The sequence below is a fragment of the Globicephala melas genome, chromosome 17 (genome assembly GCF_963455315.2).
Source record: "Globicephala melas chromosome 17, mGloMel1.2, whole genome shotgun sequence".
NCBI lineage: Eukaryota > Metazoa > Chordata > Mammalia > Artiodactyla > Delphinidae > Globicephala > Globicephala melas.
This window is the reverse complement of record NC_083330.1, coordinates 65043756-65065391: the sequence shown is the minus strand read 5'-3', so window position 1 is coordinate 65065391 and position 21636 is coordinate 65043756. Positions and strand designations below refer to the sequence as shown.

Here is a 21636-nt window from a genome sequence, read left to right as displayed (position 1 = left end):
ACAGTCACGCAGCCCTAGACTACCTTATTAGCTGTCCGAGTTTGCAAAATTTGACAAGAATCTCTTGCGGGTTTAGGAGCAGAAACCACAAACATCCTAATCCCAGGCTGGGTTGTTTATTTCACGCCTTCTGATGCTTCTCCAGCTGCTCTTGTATGTCATCTCTGCTTGTTTGGACCACAAGACTTTGTCCAGTTTTCTGGGTTTCGTAATCTGAGTGATTAGACAGAGTGTAGGACCTGTCTCTTACGACTGGAAATGGAACGCAGACAGAACACCAGAGGGCATGTGTCACTTTCTGAAATCCTGTTTACTGTTGCATCCTGGAAGCAAACAGCTTAGATTGATGACCTTTAGTCCCTGAAAGCTGCCTGCCTCTTGCCTGGTGTTCTGTTTGCCGGGCCCACAGGTATTTTAACAGAGAAACACCTGTGTTCAGGGTCAAGCCATTCATTAAAGCACCAACTTTGTAAATAAAATGTAAAACACATGGACACAAAGAGAGTCGATTTGCTGATACTCTGTACGGGGGACTCCTTGAGGAGTCTCTGGGGTGCCGAGCGATGGTTGGCCGGGTTGACTTTGGTTTCCTGGACCCAGATGGTCCATCGAAAGGAGACGCTTGGGTGTTCCAACCGGGTCATGCTGAAGCCTTAGCGGTTTTGGCTTCAGGGTCACAGTGGTTGCGAGCAGATGAGATGAGCCCTTTTCGTGCCGCGGACATCGGGTCCCCTGGCTTTGGTGGCAGGTGACAGAGCAGAGCTTTAGAATCACGGGCCTCCATCCTAAGGACGCCTCGTTGTGCCATCGGAGAACTGAGTCTCTGTGGCTGGTGTCCCCCCCACCCCTTGCTCACAGGAAAACACTTTTGTTTACTAGCTTAATGATTGGGTGTTTAGAAAACATGGCTCGCCGTTTGCACTGCTTCTTGGGGCCGGGGGCTGATTGCATGATGTTCTCCCCTGTCGTCCCGTGTCGTCTGTCCCCCTTCCCCCGCTGCCCCCGCAGTAGCCTGAACAGTGTCAACAGCAGCGACTCGCGGTCCAGCGGTTCCCACGGCTCCCACTCGCACTCGCCCAGCTCCCACTACCGCTACCGCGGCTCCAGCCTGGCCCAGCAGGCGCCTGTGAGGCTGTCCAGCGTGTCCTCCCATGACTCAGGGTTCATCTCCCAGGACGCCTTCCAGTCCAAGTCGCCATCCCCCATGCCGCCGGAGGCCCCCAACCAGGTAAGGGTCCTTGGCTCCTGGAGCAGCCGCAGCACCTGGGGTCTGGACCACCCTCAGTGGCTGGAACCAGAGAGGGACCTGGGCTTGGACAGACCCCTGTCTTCTGACGGGAAACCTCTGGTTTAATTTCTCATCTCTAGAGGAGCTACTCTCCTAAAGGGAGAGATACCGTAAGTGGGGGGTTGAAGCTTACGATCATTATGCTGGTGATGGTTGAGTCACTGCATTGATTTGGGGAGTTTTCACATGTACACAGACTCAAAGAGGTTTGGCCACTCCCTGGTGTCCCTGTAAGTGCCCGGCTTAGCGTGATGTAGTAATTAATGGGCATTTGCCAATGGGGGTGGAGCTTCTGTCACTGAACAGTGCCTTGGAGACCTGCCCTGGCACTCTCAGCTTCGTTTTATTAATTTGTGTTGAGAATGAGAAAGCATCTTCAGAGCCCATGCAGGTAGTGCTGTTGGCACCTTGCTCCTGGGAGCAGGGGAGGTGTTGAGTCTCTGACCACAGCTGGGTTAGATGGCGCTAGGCGCCCAGCCCAGTGGGTCCAGCCAGAGCAGAAGGCAGGAGCTGGGCATCGGAACACCCTTCACCTGCTCCCCTCTGTCCTCTTTTTGTGCCAGTGGGTTGGCCTCTAGATTAATAAGCAGCACGACCTGACCTGTAGACACTGGGAAACGTGAACCTCCAGGGTGCCTCTCAGCGCCATCCGCTGGGGAGCATGGTGGCTCCGAGCCCGTCGTGGACATTTTGAGGCTGACCACAGCCTTTGGTTCAAGCTCCTTGGGATTCAGAAGGTCACGTGCTTGTCTTGTTCATCCAGGTATCCAGTTTGCCTGACAGTCACCAGATATCTCCTGTGTGCCAGGCACCATCCTAGGAGCTTCTGCCTGTGTTAACTGTGTAGTCCTGCCAACAGCCACGCAGAGTGTTGTTACCCCTGTTTTGTGTGGAAATGGAGGCTCAGAGATGTAACGCAATTTGCCCGAGTCGCACAGTTATGTGACCTGCAGGTTGAGGATCTGGAACCAGGGTTTCTGGCAACTGGTCCAGCACCCTTTCTGCACCGCCCTGGCCATAAGGTGCCCCTGGCAGAGTGTTCTGGGGAGCACTCTACGTAGAAGAAGCATCTGAGGTGTTTGGGGAGCCTAGGTCACTCGCATGACATGGCTGACATCGGTGAACCCAGAGCTGCTCAGCCCGGTGCTCCTTTTGGCATTTTACAGCCGTCCCCAGGGACTGTGGCCTCTCTCTGTCTTCCTGGGGTCGACACTCAATTTCGAATGGAAACGCTTGGAGCCAGAGCTGCAGCTTTAAGTCCTGATGTGCTTGGGGTGCTTTGGCTCAGTCTCTGAGGGGTCACCACCTGTCCCCTGTCCGTCCCCACTATGTGTGGCGCTAAACAGCACCTGCATGTCTTGCAAGCGGAGAGTGAGAGTGGTCAGAGGGGGAGCAGGGATTTGCGGTTCCTCAAAGGCTTTTCTAATGTGCAGCGTCATTCTGTGTGTGTTTTTAACAACTGACACATTAACAAAGTATTGTGCACTGACACTGCTTTCTAAAAAAAAGAAGCTGTGTGTTCCAGCCTTGCTGTGCGTGTGTGGATCAGGCTGAATGAAGCGGGCTTTCTGTCTCCAGTAATGTCGAGGGAAGCAGAAGGCAGCTTGTTGGGATTTACTGAAATCTGAAAGCTGGTACCCAAGCTATGCTTGACTAGCAACTCCAGGGTAGTTTTAATAAACTCAGGGATACTGCAAAATTTAATTGAGAATTCTATTTTTTAAAAAAGCCATTACAGCTGCTTCTAAGGCAGAGGGGAAATTTAAGGAAATTGTACACATCACACAGGCCAGAGGGTAGGTACAGTCTCCTGGAGGAAGTAGTGTTACCTTAATTTGGGTGGGAGGAAGGAAGCAAACGTCTGAAAGGGGGCGATCCCTCAGGTACACGGATGCAAGTGGGTGCCACGTGGCAGGATGTGTTCAGAATTCTCCCGTTTTCCTCCACTCTGCTCTTTTCAAATTATGCCATGTGTGCCCAGGAGTCATGGACCACGTGTGCAGCTAGGCTCCTGCCTAGAACCGTTCACTCCATCAAGGCAAGGAGTTCTTCAGGAAAAAAATGAGTAGAAGTCAAAAGAAAATACGAACCTGCAGTCCTGGGGTGATTTACTGGTTCTTTTTTTCAAATTGAACACATTTGAGTTACAGGAACCAAAATAAATAGTCCTGGTAAATTACAGTGATAACTGATTTTTGTTTATAGTTGATTAAGCACTATATACAGAGGTGTACACACACCGTATCTCATTTAATCTTCATCTGATAGATATTATTAATCCCTATTCTAAAGATGAAAAAAAAATTTGAGGTTTAGAGAGATTAAGTCCATGGTTCCTTGACTGGGAAGTGGCAGAAAAAAGACTTCAATCTGAACCTTCAGACTTCAGATCCTGGATGGCTAACCAGACACCGAGCTGGGGAAGTGGCCAGAACCTCCACCACGGGGCCTGGCCTTGCTTGGGCTCCTCGGAGCTGCATGCATTGTGGAATGCCTTTTCAGTTCCTTGCTCTTGCAGGATGGGAGGCTAAGGATCTGTCCTTTTGTAGGAACATTTCTTTGGCGGGTGAAAGGGGTGGACAGAAACACGGATCTGGCTTCCTTGCCAGTGAATACAGGGACACTTCCAGGGAAATAGTAGAGAAGACGCAGACTTCCTTATACAAATGGGATGAGATTGCAGTTAACAGTGAAGAAAACTTAAAGCAGATACCTGGGTGGGCCCAAAGCACTATCCTGGGGGACCCAGTTACATGGAAGAGATATGGTCATTGTCACTCATCCATTCAGCACTTTTAAACACCTGCCACATGCCAGGACAGGACCAGAATGTCACGATGTAGTGGTGAGCTAACAGGCAGTCTCTGCCTCTGCTGAAGGTTAGGAGCTGGGAGCGGTTTCCCTGGCCGACACCAGGAGACTGGCAGGGACTGGATGGTTAATAAAATCAGGCTGAAGAGATGTTTTCGCAAGCCAGACCTCCTTTCCGTGATGTCCCAGAGGTCGCCAGGGTGCTTCATTTCTCCCTATGCGGCCACTGGAAACATTGCCCTAACCACTGGGATTCACTGCCTCAAACCTCAGAATCACTCCCCAGGCAGAGAGACCTAAAATCATGTCTTGTGAAGATGCAGCTTCATAGCTGGAAGCCACCCACATCCAGAGGTTGCATGGGATGAAGGAAGTGAGTCCAGGAATTAGGGCCATTCTAGGCAGACATGGAGCAAAAACCCAAGTTGGGGGTCAGTCCTCTTGCAGTAACGCCTGGACACCTGAGAGATGTAAAAGTCATGGCATCCCTTGGGCCCTGGGCCTATGGCACAGGAAGAAAGGCTCTAGAGAACACAGGGAGTCCAGCGCCTTGACCACACTCCCCTGAACCAGGCACACACACAGATGGTGGGGTTCTGGGGGCCTTGCAGTCCGGCAGGTCTGGGGCTCGCTGGGTCTCATGCTTCCTTTCCAGGGCTTGGAGGCCTCTGTGTTGGTGCAGCTTTGGGGGAAAAAGTAACCCTAACCCTCTGCTTCTCTCATCCTTCCCTCTTCTGTATGCATGTCTGTCTTTCCGTGCGTGCCCTTCTCCCCTCCTGCCCCCCCCATCTTTTTATTTTTTATGACCGTCCTTTTTCGGTGGTGTGTGGCCCCTCCCCGGCTGCAGAACTCGTCCAGCTCGGCCTCCTCTGAAGCCTCGGAAACCTGCCAGTCCGTGAGCGAGTGCAGCTCGCCTACCTCAGTCAGCTCAGGCTCCACCATGGGCGCCTGGGCGTCCACAGAGAAGGTGACCGGCTGGGGTCCCAGCCTCTCCCCCATCCCCTGCCAGCTGCTCCCCGCACAGCCGCAGGAACCTGGAAACTCAAAATCTCCACCAAGCGTGGCCCCTCTTGGGGCCAGAGGGAGGGACAGGACTGAGGGCTTTTTCCAGAATGGGTGCCTGGCCCTGAGCAATGACCCTGCGGTCGTCCAGAGGGAGAGAAAGGGGTATGGGGAACTCGGAGGTGTGAAGGCTTCTTCCCAGGACATGGATGGCCATCCGTCTTCCCCCCTTCCCCTCCCCTGCACCCCACCCACCATGGCCTCCTCTTCACCGTGCCCTTGGATGTGACACTTCACTGCGTCAGAGGCTGTGTGCTTTCCTGCCTTTTAGTTGCCATCACCCCACCCTTCACCCTGATTTGGAATCTCCTGAACAGTGATGATTTTGGAAACCTGGAATGAACAGCTTTCAGTTGACGCTTTTGAATTTTAAAATTTGCACAATGAGATGAGCGAATCACCGTCACTGTGAAATTATTAGTGAAATAATCGAAAACCATTGAGAGCACCACACATTAGGGACACGGATCATTTCCAAACTATTCTAAAATGTAGATAAAATATTTCCCCAACTGAATACTTGGTGTCAAATATGCAGGCATTGTTTGCACCGTAGCTAGCGCTTTTCTCTCGCATCCTGGACCATCCATGAGTGGCAGAGCCCTGATGTTTGTTTTATTTGCAGATATTCAGATCTCCCCCATCCCTTGAATGTCAATGCCATCTTGTATCTCCACACTCATCCTCTTATATTAATTTTTTTTTCCTTTTTTCCTCCCTTTTTTTGTTTGTTTCCAGTTGTCTAACGGGTTTTCTCACTATAGTTTATCAAGCGAGCCCCACGTGGGGCCCGTAGGGGCGAGCCTTTTCCCTCATTGCCTGCCCGCCTCCCGCCTGCTCCCTCGGGCCACCTCTGTCCACCTTCCAGACTACGCTCATTATTACACCATTGGGCCCGGCATGTTCCCGTCATCTCAGATCCCTAGCTGGAAGGTTTGTGTCTCTCCGCCCTCCTCTCGCCCTCTCCCCCGTCCCTCATTGCCTCTGTGCTCACCCCCCTGCTGCCCCACGATTCTCACCCCACCCCACCCCACCCCACCCCTTTCCTCTCACACTCTGCCTTCTTCCCCATAACACCTCCTCCCTAAGTAAATTCCCACTGGGGAGAACCGGAAAGCAGCAGGCAGCGCTGAGACGGGTATGTCCACACGGAGCTGAGATTGGAGGAGCTCCCTTTAGGAGACACCAGTTAACCCCTGTTAGACCCCAGTAGACCCAGATGCGGCATTGCAGGGAAGTCGCTCCCAAGTTGTAAGTCCAAGTTCTGCCCTCCTGGGGGTTTCCTGAGGGTGTCACTGTTACCAGGGAGGGACTCTCCTCCTCGGCCATGTTCCCCAGACTGTTCCCTTAAACCCTTACTGGGCCATGGTAACAGAACCATGCCCCAAAATACGGTTTGGCTTATTATGTTTTATCTTAAAAGTACCTGCAGACTTTATTTTTAGTCTTAAAACATGTTTGCTTTAATATAAAAACGAAAAGTTTTTATATTATTTCCTAGCAAGTCTGATTGATGCCAGGAGGATGTTCTACCTTTATTTGGAGAGGAGGTCCCTAACTTGAATAGTAGGCCCCTAGGCGGCCCGCCATCTCGAGCAGGCCTTGACTGCCTCCCTCACAAGTGGTGCGGACCCCTCAGAATCTTTCTTCTGGCCCAGGGGCCTTCCCTTCCTCTGTGAGGACCTCAGAGAGTACATCCTGAAGCGCCCTTTGGGGCAGTTTCCCAGAAGTGAGGTTCAGCCTCAGGGAGAGTGGCTGAAGTACCTTTAGCGCCCCCTGGTGGCCACTCCAGGCGAGTGAGGTCATTTGAGCTGCTAGGCCCCAGCGGGGGGGCCCCAGACATGGGAAGGGAGGGCCTGGTCCCTGGGGATGTGCTCTCCACTGGCCGGTGCCTTCAGACACCATAGGCAGTTGGTCAGTTGTTTGATGGCTGTAACTAAGAGTGTCCCTCAGGCTACCTGCCCCCTTGTTGCGGGTTTTCAGTCTTTGGGCGGATGTGAGGAAAGGGCAGGTACCCAAGGGACCCCCAGAGGATTTTCTGCTCCCTTCTTCTAGTGCCGGGTGAGGGCAGAGGAGGGGCTGCTGGCCTGTCCCAGCCTGAGCTTCCCCCGAGGGGACCAGCTACCTTCTGTGGGCGGGCAGCTGTCTGGAGGCTTCTGTGGCCTCCCGGTGGAGGCAGAGGCCCTGGCACCTGACCACACTTGTTCCACTTAGGACTGGGCCAAGCCAGGACCTTACGATCAGCCTCTGGTGAACACCCTTCAGCGCCGCAAAGACAAGCGAGAGCCAGATCCCAGCGGTGGAGGCCCCGTCGCAGCGGGAGGCACGCCCACCGCTGCCGAGGAGGCTCAGAGGCCGCGGAGCATGACCGTGTCGGCCGCCGCCAGGGTGACGCTCTTGTTCTCTACAGCTGGCTGGGCCCCTCGAGACCTGGCGGGGGCCACGTGCTGGCCAGCAACTGGAGGGATCTGAGCCCCTTTCCCCTACTCCCTGTTACAGCGTTTAGAAGGCCCCCAGGGAAGGTCTTGTATGGGAATTAGACTCTAGAACTTTCTAGAGCCTGGGTAGGGTCCAAGCAAGTTGGCGGCCCCCTGGGCCCACAGACAGTGGTGGTCACGGGAGCAGAATAGGAGTCCTGTTGAGGCCCCCACTGGACGAGGAGTGCAGAAAGGCTCTGGGGGTATCAGACAGGGAACTCGCGGCCCCGGTGGCTCATCTGTCTCTCTCCTCCCACCTGCAGCCTGGAGAGGAGATGGAGGCTTGTGAGGAACTGGCCCTGGCCCTGTCTCGGGGCCTCCAGCTTGACACCCAGAGGAGCAGCCGGGACTCGCTTCAGTGCTCCAGCGGCTACAGCACCCAGACCACCACCCCCTGCTGCTCTGAGGACACCATCCCCTCCCAAGGTAGGAGAGCCTGAGCTTTCCAGCCGGGCTTCCTGAGCAGTGCCAGGTGAGGAAGGGGGCCCTCCCCGCTGGGAGGAGGCAGACGTGCGAGAGTCCGTCCAGCCACAGTAGAGCATCTTGGAATGCTCTGGAGGGCTCGTCTGTAGTTGTCGGGTCACTGCCATGCAGCAAAGTGGCCAGATTTCACAACTTGGTTTCTCACCATCAGGGTTACAGGGATGTCCCAATTTGAAGGCAGACAGATGCTGTTAATGATAACATCATTTGTGTTTGGCACTTTGTACCAAGCACTTCCTTTATTTTCCCATTAATTCTTCACAATCGTTTATGTCACAAGTCTGTTTATCCCCATTTTACATACATGGAGACTGAGGCCCAAGTTCACACAATAAGCAGCAGAGCTGGAATTTGAGTCGAAGGTCTGTTAGAGTCTGAAGCCCAAACTCCAGCCAAATTCTCTATGAACTTGCCTCCCTCACCGCCCTCCCCAGCACACACACACACAAGCCAGCAAGATGGCAGGCCAGCCGCTAGGAAAGGTCTATGAGAGCTGACCAAGCCTGTCAGCAGTCCTTCAGTCCAAGTCTCTAGGACAGTGGGTCTCGGTGGAGGGCCACTTTGCTGCCCAGGGGACATTTGGCAACGGCTAGAGACATTTTTAATGGTCACAACTGGAGGGCGTGCTGCTGGCATCTGGTAGATGGCCAGGGATGCTGCTGACCACCCCCTCATACAGCACACAGCTTCACCCCACCACACAGAACTTACCCGAACGTCAGAGCGCTGCTCTTCAGAAACGAGCTCTATGATGTTCAGTCTGTATGCTTCCCCCTCCCACGTGACCCCATTTTTGGAGAGAAAGTGAGCACCCCTCACCGATGGAACCTGTCTCTGCCTTGTTTTCGGAGACTCGTTACCAGTAGCTCCATTGCTTTTCTAGCCCTCGCCTAACGAGTTGATCATGAGGGAGGTAGTGAGGTCTGTGATGGTCCGTGTGGGGCTTGTCTCTCAAGTCAAATTCCGGGCTGGAGGGCTTGTAGAGGTTATTTCCTCTTGCCACCCCCTTTATTCCTCCCAGAGGTGCTCAGAGGTAGCCTCGCTGCGGCCTGGCAGTTTTGCATTCTTCACCGCTCAGCGGTGTTTGAGTGCGGGCCTGCTGTGTCCAGCGCTGCTCTTGGTGCTGAGCGTTCCCTTGGTGAACGAAACGACGGTCCCTGTCAGGGAGTTCTTAGATGGTGAGGGCTGCTAAGCCTGGCCCGGAAACCCCGGAAGGCTTGGGATGAGATTGCGGGTGAAGTACCTGGCCTCTGGGGCCCTTTGTCCGCCCAACACAAAAGAATCAAAGAGCACAGCCACTGCCTCGGCGATTTCTAATCGGATCCTATGATCAGTTTCAGATTACGATTATTTCTCTGTAAGTGGTGACCAGGAGGCAGATCAGCAGGAGTTCGACAAATCCTCCACCATTCCGAGAAACAGCGACATCAGCCAGTCCTACCGACGGATGTTCCAAGCGAAGCGCCCAGCCTCAACTGCTGGCCTCCCCACCACCCTCGGACCTGCTATGGTCACCCCAGGGGTTGCAACCATCCGACGGACCCCTTCTACCAAGCCTTCTGTCCGCCGGGGGACCATAGGAGCTGGTCCCATCCCCATCAAAACACCTGTGATCCCTGTCAAGACCCCTACCGTCCCAGACCTCCCTGGGGTGTTGTCAGCCCCTCCAGATGGGCCCGAGGAGCGGGGTGAGCACAGCCCCGAGTCGCCGTCCGTGGGTGAGGGCCCCCAGGGTGGCACCAGCATGCCCTCCTCAATGTGGAGCGGCCAAGCCTCCGTCAACCCTCCTCTTCCAGGCCCGAAGCCGAGCATCCCCGAGGAGCACAGACAAGCAATTCCAGAAAGCGAGGCCGAAGACCAGGAAAGGGATCCCCCAAGTGCCACTGCCTCCCCAGGCCAGATTCCAGAGAGTGACCCTGCAGACCTGAGCCCAAGGGATGCCCCGCAAGGAGAAGACATGCTGAACGCCATCCGCAGGGGCGTGAAACTGAAGAAGACCACGACAAACGACCGCTCAGCCCCGCGCTTCACTTAGGCTCTCTTAGGCTCACAAGAAATGCTGCCAGTGGGGAACGAACTGTCTAATTAATAGACCTAGTTTGTCTTGATCCATTCCAATCTGTAATCAAACAAAAGATTTTGTAGGCAACTGAGAACACAGCTCTTTTGAAAGTACTCGACACCTTTAGATAAGAATTAAAAGCAACATATGTAACTGACATAACCTTGATCTTTTAATTTGTAAATATTGAGTTTTCTTTCTGCACATTTTAATCTTAAGTTTCCCTTTTGATTTTTCTGAAGGTGCCAAATTCCATTTTTTACAAGTCTTTGTAAAATTTTAAATGCATAATAAGGGGGGGAGGTCGGGCAGGGGAACCACGAAGTAGTAATTTCAGAAAAAGGGATAACTATACTTAGCTTTTTTTCTTTTCTTTTCTTTCCTGCAAGCTTTTGTAGATGCATTGTAGTAGTCTGGCTTAGACACAAATTCAAGTTAGTGTAATGTACAAACAAAATGGGTAAGGGGTAAAAATCCTTATTCAAGTATACTACATTCGGAATGAGGAAAGCGGGAGTCAGCTGATGCGCAACATTAGGAGTGAGGGAACTCTGGAAATGGTAGAGGCTGTGTTGGGACTGGGGGGAGGGTCGCGGGAGGGGCACACTGTCAACACAGCCGATCCTGTTACATTTAACAGTAGCCTCGTAGGTTGAATTTCTAGTAGCTTCATGGTAAATGCATCCGAATAAGCCACACTGGGTTGCAGTGTTTGTTTCTGCAGGGTGTTTAAGGACTTCCTTTCTCCCACGATCGCTCCTGACTGCACACAGCACCCACCTCCAGTCCCGTGCATGCTGCCGCCACCGGGTAGACATAGAACCCCCCACTTCAGTTACCTGTTAGTTATACCCACTTTCACTGAATCCAAACACATCCAGAAGGGTAAGGCAGTTTTAAAAATGTGAAAACATTTAAAAATGATTGATAGCAGGGAATTCTTAGATATAGCAAATGCCTTTTACTTAACTGTGCCTAGCAGGCTGGGCGCGTTGAAAAGCCCAAATATTTTGGAAAAACTGGAGCGGATTTAACAAGGGTAACCAGCTTGGAGTCTGGCAACTTGCCAATGTGTTTACCAGTCTGGAGGCTTGTTTTTCTTATCTTCTTTTAAATAATGGCAGTTAATTGGCTTCACACTAAACATCGGAGAGAGGAGGATTTATTTCTGTCACTGGGAATCTGACCACCATACTGTCCCTTTTTTTTTGTATTCTAGGCAGTGTTTTTTGGAATGGATTTCTGTCTTTTCTAAGTGAAAGTTAAATTTGTTACAATGCCCATCCCCTAAAGCCAGCAGAGATGTGCAGATTTAAAGGGACCACGTTTGAGGAATGCAATGGTGTTTAAAAAAGCCAGCCCCTTCGGGTCAGTTGAAAGTGCTCGTTTGGGACCGAACCTCTCAAGGAATAGGAGCCTGGTGGGTCCTGCAGATCTCTGTTGGCTCCAATCTTCAATTACATAATCTTCTGCTTTAATACATAACTGCACTGGATGTGAAAAAAACGTACCTGTATAGTCAGTGTTCTCTATATTAACATTTAACACTGCTGTGATTGCTCAAAAACATTTTATGTTACTGCTTTCAAGCAAAGGCATGATTATTAGAAATTGTTTAAGCTTTTTTTCTTTGAAAAACAAGCTCCACTTACAGAATATAAGCAACAGTAGTGCCTGTGGTTTAGCCCACCAATCTTGATGACTAAAAGTAGCTGATGCATTGTGCATATGATGCTTGAGATGGTTTTTGCAAAAGCAGAAATCACTGCAAGGTAATTACGATAGATAAAAGTGGTATTTTAAACCTTTCAAATAAATGGATGTAACTGTACCTTGGTACAGCTTTTCACTTGTTTAGTTTTTAAACGTTAGTATAATCTGAATAAATTTAATATAAAATGTTGCCAAATTCAATGTAGAAAGAATGTGACAAAACGCCTTGGGTAGTTCTGTTTGTGTTTTTGCATATTGTAAAAGCAGTGTCACAGCTAAAAATAAAGAAATCATTTCTAAAGGTAAATTACTGTGGTTTAGTTGCTAGTTTGTACTGAGAGTTGACCTCTCCCTGTGCAGTTTTTTGTTCTAAACTTGTATAAATAACAATTGTGTAACGTGTCTCCCTCTTACCTTGTATCAGTTGCTTCAGCCTACATTATAAATAAAGAACCACTAGAAAAAAAAAAGCCCTGCATTTCAAGTCTTATTAAAATTCAGGTGGAGGTCTTAGTGAAGTGTTAGAAAATGGACTGAGACTCAGATTGAGCTTAGTTAGAAAGATGACAACATCATTTTTGTGCATTTTAAGAACACTAGTTGCCTAAACAGTGAGTTACCAAGAACTAAAACTAGCTGGGCTTGGTTGAGCTTTAAAAATGGCTTTACCCTTAAAAAAAGAAACTTCAAACATTTGGAGTTTTGCTACCCTTACCTTTGTGTCTGCAGACAATCCAAGCTACGGTAGAGGGAGCAAAGCTGGAAAACTGCCTCCAAAATAAGTGTCACCAAAGTGTCATCTACATTGGATGCCATCAAACTCCACTCCTGAGAACCCCGTGAACTCCATGCTTATTTGCTGAATGCGTGCTGCTTAGAGTAGTCCTTTAATCAGAGCTAAAATTCCATTAGTGGGATCTAGAAAACAGAAAAGGTATCTTATGTCCTCAGTACTGGCGTGCCTCTTCTTGGCTTCTTATGCCCTCCAGTCACCATAGCTAGTTTAAGCCTTCAACTCAAGTTTGTTCAACTAAATCTTCAGAGTAAACCTTGTATCTGGTTCTGCTGCAGTTTTCCCTCGATTGCATGTGTTATCAATATGACTTAATGGGGAAGAACAGAATACATCTGACTACGTTTCAGGTACTTTTCTTTATATGCACAACTGCTAAGAAAACGACAGTGGCCCAGTCACCTGGCATCATGTTACTCTTCAGAAGAACACGTCAGTCATAACCATATGGAGTTATTTTATTAGGGCAAGTGTATGTCCTGTAACTTATTTCACTTGCGAGCGTGACTGGTGAGGCATCTTCCTCTCTTTCTCTACATGGGCTGCTCCCGGGGCCTGGTCACAACATGCCACCACAGTGGGGGCAAATCACCTTCCTTTCGGGCTGGGGGCAAAGCTTCAGTTCTGGGACCACCAAGCGGGGTTTCCTCCTGCAGCTGCTTAACCTAGAAGGGGGGGTAAGGAAGGAACAATTAGAAAAGGAGTTGAACTGACTGTCCAATCTCTCTGCTACAGGGAAGTGTCGGCATTGTTTCTACTGTGTCACATGACACACCCTGATCCTCACTACTGAAAAGTGTTGTTTGTATATACCTGCATTATCTTTTTTTTTTAATGTAGTGTCCTTGTCTCTTGTAACATTCTTTATTTTAAAGTCTATTTTATCTGATATGAGTATTGCTACTCCAGCTTTTGATTTCCATTTGCATGGAATATCTTTTCCCATCCCTTCACTTTCAGTCTGTATGTGTTCCTAGGTCTGAAGTGGATCTCTTGTAGACAGCATATATGTGGGTCTTGTTTTTGTATCCATTCAGCAAGCCTGTGTCTTTTGGTTGGAGCATTTAATCCATTCACATTTAAGGTAATTATCAATATGTATGTTCCTATGACCATTTTCTTAATTGTTTGGGGTTTGTTTTTGTAGATCCTTTTCTTCTCTTGTGTTTCCCACTTAACAGAAGTTCCTTTAGCATTTGTTGTAGAGCTGGTTTGGTGGTGCTGAATTCTCTTAGCTTTTGCTTGTCTGTAAAGCTTTTGATTTCTCCTTCGAATCTGAATGAGAGCCTTGCCGGGCAGAGTAATCTTGGTTGTAGGTGCTTCCCTTTCATCACTTTAAGTATATCATGCCACTCCCTTCTGGCTTGTAGAGTTTCTGCTGAGAAATCAGCTGTTAACCTTATGGGAGTTCCCTTGTATGTTATTTTTCGTTTTTCCCTTGCTGCTTTCAATAATTTTTCTTTGTCTTTAATTTTTGCCAATTTGATTACTATGTGTCTTGGCGTGTTTCTCCTTGGGTTTATCCTGTATGGGACTCGCTGTACTTCCTGGACTTGGGTGGCTATTTCCTTTCCCATGTATGGAAGTTTTCGACTATAATCTCTTCAAATATTTTCTCTGGTCCCTTCTCTCTCTCTTCTCCTTCTGGGACCCCTATAATGCGAATGTTGTTGCATTTAATGTTGTCCCAGAGGTCTCTTAGGCTGTCTTCATTTCTTTTCATTCTTTCTTTCTTTCTTCTGTTCCACAGCACTGAATCCCACCATTTTGTCTTCCAGGTCCCTTATCCGTTCTTCTGCCTCCATTATTCTGCTATTGATTCCTTCTAGTGTAGTTTTCATTTCAGTTATTGTATTGTTCATCTCTGTTTGTTCTTTAATTCTTCTAGGTCATTGTTAAACACTTCTTGCATCTTCTCGATCTTTGCCTCCATTGTTTTTCCAAGGTCCTGGATCATCTTCACTATCATTATTCTGAATTCTTTTTCTGGAAGGTTGCCTATCTCCACTTCATTTAGTTGTTTTTCTGGGGTTTTATCTTGTTCCTTCATCTGGTACACAGCCCTCTGCCTTTTCATCTTGTCATCTTTCTGTAAATGTGGTTTTTGTTCCACAGGCTGCAGGATTGTAGTTCTTCTTGCTTCTACTCTCTGCCCTCCGGTGGATGAGGCTATCTTAAGAGGCTTGATGGGAGGGACTCTATAACTGCATTATCTTTATGCCCACATTTTAACTCGGACACAAAAGCTGCTCTCCTTAAATGTTTTCCCATTCTTAAAACAGCAATGCTGAGAACAAACCCTCCTACCCCACCTCTTACTCATTAAGCAAAACCCTGACAATTACCATTCCAATTCCCCCTTGTTATGGTTCCCCCACCTCTTCCCCCCAAAAATGTTTATTTTTGTGTCTCAGCTAAGAGGTCTCCAAAAGCACTATTAAGAAGCTTCAATTTGAATACATTAGGGATGTTAATTTAAAAGCCCACCAAATAGCAATGAGGACAAGAAATAACATGAAATCACAGGTACAAGTGTGCTCAGTTCTGCCCCCACTGCCCAGCTACCCCTTTTCCAGCGATCTCCAAGACCATCACTGTCCTAATAGAGGAGGAGACCTAAGACACCCACTTTCCAGATCCATGATTTTTTGAAGCTTCCTCCAAAAAAACCAACTCTGGATTGTGGCTAATCTGAGCCTCAAGCACATGTGCTGTTTAATAATGTCAAAGAGACGGAACTGGTAAAGGAGGAATGTTTTGGGGAGAAGTGGTTATCACAGTGACCACCTGCAGGATGAATCTGCTGCTCTCCATGAATCAATATGCCTTGAGTTCCCAAATGCTGACATACTTCTTAGAAAACACTGCCCTCCTTGGTCACAAAATCATGAATTTAAGTAACCCACTATCCAACCAGTGTCCCCTTCCAGCTCATTTGCTTAAATGCCCCCTTGAAAATAGTTCTTGAAACTCACAGATGCTGCCAGTTCACAGGTCCTCACACCCAACTTGCCCTTCTTTCTGCAGCAGCCTCTCTGTCTACTTCCCTCCTTTATCCAGCTAGATTCCATCACGACAATCACTCCCTCTCAAATAAGTTCCTCGTCACTCTTGACAGTGGACAACCACACCGTCTACCTTCAAACCTGCAACCATACAGCTCAGTATTGCTAAAAAAAAGAAAAAATACTGGAACAAACTGGTGTCACAACATGTTAATTATTCCCAACTTCACGTGGGCCTTCACCACCACATGGCAATCTTACTACTATTCTCCAGCAAGCTCATCCTCTGCCCACAATTATCACACCTTTTCCACATTCTCCAAACATGCTTTGCCCACTTCCTGGCTTTTCCTGACTTCACTTAAAAAAGAGAAGCCATCACATCGAAGTCTGTCATTTCCCCATCATCAAAACTTCTAACCCAAATGTATTTATACACATCTTTTGTCCAATTAGAATGGAGGAAGAATCCCTTCTCCTTCCAAAGGCCCCCACACATGCTTGGGATCCCACCCCTCTTCTCAAAAACTTTCCTCTCTTCAGCACTACCAATTTCTCCCTCACCCCAGATCTAATCAGCATATACGCATCATTTATCTTAAAAGAAAGTAATCCCCCAGCCTCCAGTTACTGCCCCATTTCTTCGTTCTCCTCAGGAAATCTTCTCAAGAGTCATCACTCCCTCCTGTTTACTCTTCCTCACCTTCTGATCAGTCTTCGTGTGATAGAAATGGCTCTAATCAAGGCCACTAATGCCCTTCCTGTAGCCAAAACCTTTGGATGTTATTTCTAGTACTCACTCTATTCCATCAAATCAAAGATGACTTGGCCCCAGCCATTCTTGTTTATTTTTTTTTGGCCATGTGGCACAGCATGTGGGATCTTAGTTCCCCCACCAGGGATCGAACCCATGTCCCATGCAGTGGAAGTGCAGAGTCTTAACCACTGGGCTGACAGGGAAATCCCCCGGCCATTCCTGAAACACTTTCTCTTGGATCTAAGGATCTCAAACATTTCTGTGGCTTTCCCTCCACTTCCTTTATGGGGGAGAGGGCACCCAGAAGAGACCCTCATTCTGTGGCTTTTAAAACAACTGATAACTCCCACATTTCTATTTTGAGCTCAAATCTCTCCTTTGAGTTGAGTTCCAGATTCGTACATCCAAAGTCACCCTCTGACACCTGCACCTGATGTCTCACAGGATTCTCAAATTTAACATTCGTAAATTTAACATTTAAAACTGAACACTTGATTGTCCCTTTGATATCTGTTTTTTCCCCTCTTCCTTATCTCAATAAACACCACAACCATCCTCCAGATGTTGAAGTTTAAAACCTGGAAATCATTCTTGATTCTTCCCTGTCCTTCACTACCCACCACCCCCACCCCCCATCCAATCCCTCTTCACATCCCTGCAGACAATATCCTGAATTTACTTCCTTCCATATCCACTGCATCCACCCTAGTGCTAGTTGCCATAATCCTTGGACTAATCTACTGCAATAACCCCAAACTGGTCTCGCCAATTCTCTACTTGCCCTCTCCAATATATTTTTCACACTACAGCAAGACTGACTTTTTTAAAATATAAATCAGACATCATGAGTGGAAAAATACCCAAGGTGCTGGTGGAGAAGGTTAAGGGACTGTAGGGCAGAGCAAGGTCAGGCAGAGGACTATGGAGGGGAAGGAGGGAAGAAGCAAAATCAGAGAACAGAAAAGCCAGAAGACCAGGGAACACATTTTAACCTATTTCTAAGATGGCTGTAAATGTTACATTTAACACACCTGAAAGAGAAAGTACATCTGAGAGGCAAGGGGCCAGAGTAACTGTCGGAGCTGGAATCTGGACCTCTGCACGTGGGGAACCAAACCTCAGCTCCTTCCAGGTGTTGACCATGTGGGCCAAACTACATGGTAAAACACAGGCAAGACTCACCTCTCGCTCCCAGCTTTCTCTCCGCAGTTTCTTCCACTGCTCTCTCTTGGCAAAGTAATCAGGATACATTGCCTTCTCGGAAGGATGCCAGTTATCTAAGCACCACTCGGGAACCTGTCAGGAGAGGAAATCACGGCGTCATTCCACAGGACACATTTACATGTCAAGGGTAGGGCCTGCTCAAGAGACAGAAGACAAAAATCAAGGTGCATTTTTATAACCATTCCAAGTATCAGACTGTTTCTGACACTAAGCAAAACAGCAGAGGACCGAGACAAAGGAGAATGCCTTAGAGTGAAACAGCCTAGGGATGAAAAACAGCAAGGTCAGTCCAAAGAGAACTGGCATCATTCCTCCCCTACCTGAGTTCTCTAAAGATCCAACGTGGCTGTATGTTATTTGGAAATATCATTTAGAATACTAAGCACCAATTGAAATTGGTTAACTTTAAGGTCCAAAAATGAGTTATTTACCAATTCCTTTAGCACTTTGCTTTGCCGGAAAGTTTACTGCAAGACCTTGGCACTGAATTGGGAAAGAAAAGTCGTGATGGCATCTGGGAGAGAGAAAACTGACACTAACTGTCAGGAAAGAAATGTCCTAGCTGCCCCTAAAAGGGCAAGTGGTTTCCAAGGCTGAGGTTCGGGATTTGAGACACCTGTGGTCCTCACCTACCTTGTAACACTCGTATCTCTCATAGGAGGTACCCCCAGGAGACTCAGGGAAGATGTATGGCTGAGGATGCTGACAGTGCCAGAACTCTTCCTCTGCCTCCCTCAGCAGCTGGGTGGCCTTCACCATGTCCTTTTCATCCTTATGTTCATCAAACCGAGCTCTCATCAAACAAGCAAAGTACCGGTACTTGTCCCTTAAACCAAAATGATTTTGGAGATTAGAAATGGTATCTACTCAATTAGGCAGTATTACTGTCTGACAAGAGGCAGTACTTCCACTAACACCTTTCAGGTGAGTAGCGTGACTTCCCAGCCCCTCCCTGGACCCTGTCAATGGAGCAGCCACATCATCACGACGGCTTCCCTGACAGACCCCAAACACCAGCAACAAAAAGCTACTGTATTACTGATAAATACAACCTAACCCCTTTCCCTTGTCTCCTCTATCGCCTCTGTAGGCTCATTCAACATTCATTCAATGACAACTTACTGCATTTCCTCCTACCTTGTGCTAGGCACTGTGCTAAATTCTGGAGACACAAAGATGTAGAAGGCACGTATTACTGATACATGGTGCAAAGAGTGTTGCTCAAATCAGACAGACCTGGGTTTCAATTCTGACTGACACTAGCTGCCTGACCTTAGGCAAGTTTCGGTCAGGTTCTAGAAGAAACCATGGGCAGAGATCATTTACGGGGCTTTAAAATTTTTTTTTATTTTTTATTGTAGTTGATTTACAATGTTGTGTTAGTTTCTGGTGTACAGCAAAGTGATTCCGTTATACATAGATATATATACTTTTTCATTATAGTTTATCAAAAGATATTAAATAATTGTTCCCTGTGCTATACAGTAGGACCCTGTTGTTTAGTTTATATACAGTAGTCTGTATCTGCTAATCCCAAACTCCTAATTAATCCCTCCCCCCAATTTCCCCTTTGGTAACCATAAATTTTTCTTTGTCTGTGAGTCTGTTTCTGTTTTGTAATTAAGTTCATTTGTACCTTATTTTAGATTCCACATATAAGTGATATTTATCTTTCCGTTTGACTTACTTCACTTAATATATAATCTCTAGGTCCATCCATGTTGCTGCAAGTGGCATTATTTCATTCTTTTTTATGGCTCAGTAGTAATGGGGCTTTGATAATCCAGGCCACAGATGACAAGGGCTTGAAGCAGGCAACAGTGATGGATGGTGACAAGAGAAAAACATTTAGACTACAAAGTTACAAGAGTAGGCTATGGAGTCAGATAGCTTAAGACTGTTTCAGCTCTGCAGTTCCTAGCTGTGTAACCTAGGGTAAATTATTTAAAGTCTTTAGGCCATGGGTTCCTCCTCCATAAAAGAGTTAATAACAGTATCTATATCTTAGGGTTGTCCTAAAGATTGGATAAGCTAAAACATATCAGCACACTTCAGACAGTGCTTGGTACATCCTTGGTGCCCAACGTAAGCTACGAACATTATTACACTGGGGAGAGAATTTACAAAAATCAGTGTCCAACGGCATACAAGTATGTATGTTGTTGGCAGAGGGGTAAGTAGGGAGTACTTGAAAATAATGCTAAGACTTAAAGCTGAGTGACTGTATTACTAGTAATGCCATTGGCTGAGGCAGGGAATTTGGGAAGAGAATCAAAATGAGGTAGTGAAAAGAAAAATACGTTCAGTTTTAGAGAACTGTAGGTAATCTAGCAAACAGCTGGAAATACAGCTCTACAGACAAGTGAGCATAGGTGGTAACTCAAGTCCCAGCGTTAGATGAGGCTGCCCAAAGTATACACAGCAATGACCAAGGGCCTAGGATGGACCCACACAGAACAAATAGCACTATGAGGGCAAATGGAAGGAAAAAAATCAGGCAAGTACTGAGAAAAGATGTCAGTGAGATTTAAAGAAATGACGAGTCAGTGTTATCACAGTAACTACTTTTATCCTTTCCTCCAATATTAATATTCTCAGATGTAGTTCAACAATACCTGAATGCCTGATGGCTTGACTTCCTTCATCTTTATGAAAGATAATTCTGTATGTTATCTGTTTGTTTATATGTCCATCTTCCTCATTAATCCATAAATTGCTACAGCTGAGAAAGAAGCCTCATTAACTTTTGTCAACCACCACAGAACCTGAATTGCAAATTTTCAGATGAATAAAAGAATTAGGGAAGTAACTAACCCTACAGCCTTGAACCTGGCCATCTTCCTGCCTAGCAAAGAGAAGTAGGTCAATGACTTTACAATAATCCCAAATATACAATCTGGGCTTCCAGGATCCTCTCCACAACTCTTCCAGATGTACTCAGTTTCCCATTGTTTAGAGGTTTTTCTCAGAAGCCCTTCTCCTGACACTAGGTTTGAGGATTCTGCTAAGGGCACGGAGGCCTGGCATTCATACATCTTGGGTTGTCACCCCACCATGCATTGCATCTAGATCACGAAAACCTATATGTTTTAAGACTGTGTTCTAAGACTAGTCCCAGATGGACAGAGGGAGGAAAGAAGTAGAGAATTATGTGGGAGGTAAAGAATTCGGTGGGGTGTGACGCTAATGAAAAGGACTGAATGAAGCTAAAAAGAGAAAAGCTGATGGGAGGGGTGATGATGATGTTTTGGAGTTAAGACACCTGAGTTGTAATCCTGGCTCGGCCACTTAACCAGCTGCTGGGCCTTGAGCAAGTCAGTCTCTTGCCTCTTATTTTAGCCTCTTATTTTCTCATCTATAAAATAAGGCTAAATAATCCCTAACACCCAGAGTTGTGAGAACTAAAGAAAATAACGCATTTATGATTACTGCCAGTACCAGGAACGAGAAAGTCACGAAGGAAGCTATTATTTAGTGAGCGCTGGAGGCATGACCATTTCCATGTTTGGCACTTCCTTTCTGTTAATCGTCATGCAACCCTCTGCGCTGGGTCCCGCGTCCGTTTTCCTGATTAGAAAACTGAGGCCCGGGCCAGATAAACAAGTCTTCAAAGTGTCCCAGATGTGGGCGACGAAACCTGCATTCGAACCCGGGTCTAGGGGAGGGCTCCACGGGGCAAGGGGCCGCCTTCCCACCCCGTCCCAGAAGTCCTTGAGCCGCTCGGTCCCCAGAGCCTCTCAGCCTCTGTGGCGGTCCCCGGGGTCACCTCCCCGCGCCCTGGGTCCCCCTCGCCCACCTGTGGATGCACCACGACTCCAGGTGGCGCAGCGCCCGCTTATAAAGCCGCAGCACCTTCTGCTGGTGGGTCAGGTAGGCAGCCGGCACCGAGAGCGCCATGACTACCACTTCACCTTCAGCGGCCGCGGGGTATGCCGGGAAACCGGACGCCGGCGGCGAGGGG

At 48.0% G+C, this 21636-nt stretch overlaps 2 protein-coding genes across 6 annotated transcripts in view; one reads left to right on the top strand and one right to left on the bottom strand.

The window, feature by feature from the left end:
* The window catches only part of MTSS1 (MTSS I-BAR domain containing 1), a 164686-nt gene extending 152329 nt beyond the window's left edge, over positions 1-12357 (top strand). For 2 of the 5 annotated variants that reach the window (XM_030875746.2, XM_030875747.2), the window contains 5 exons: positions 1009-1228; positions 5900-6094; positions 7376-7549; positions 7902-8064; positions 9456-12357. In XM_030875746.2, the coding sequence (XP_030731606.1) occupies positions 1009-1228; positions 5900-6094; positions 7376-7549; positions 7902-8064; positions 9456-10156 (1453 nt within the window). In that variant the 3' untranslated portion in view covers positions 10157-12357. Of the gene's footprint in view, positions 1-1008; positions 1229-4946; positions 5067-5899; positions 6095-7375; positions 7550-7901; positions 8065-9455 lie in introns of all 5 variants that reach the window. The other 3 variants (XM_030875751.2, XM_030875752.2, XM_030875753.2) reach the window with 2 other exon arrangements.
* Positions 12358-13033: 676 nt separating this feature from the next.
* Positions 13034-21630, bottom strand: NDUFB9 (NADH:ubiquinone oxidoreductase subunit B9). The gene is made up of 4 exons (XM_030875767.3): positions 21472-21630; positions 18309-18501; positions 17634-17747; positions 13034-13354 (listed from the first exon to the last, which is right to left on the bottom strand). The coding sequence occupies exons 1-4, from the start codon at positions 21570-21572 to the stop codon at positions 13223-13225; spliced, it is 540 nt and encodes a 179-aa protein (XP_030731627.1). The 5' UTR covers positions 21573-21630; the 3' UTR covers positions 13034-13222.
* Positions 21631-21636: the final 6 nt, after the last annotated feature.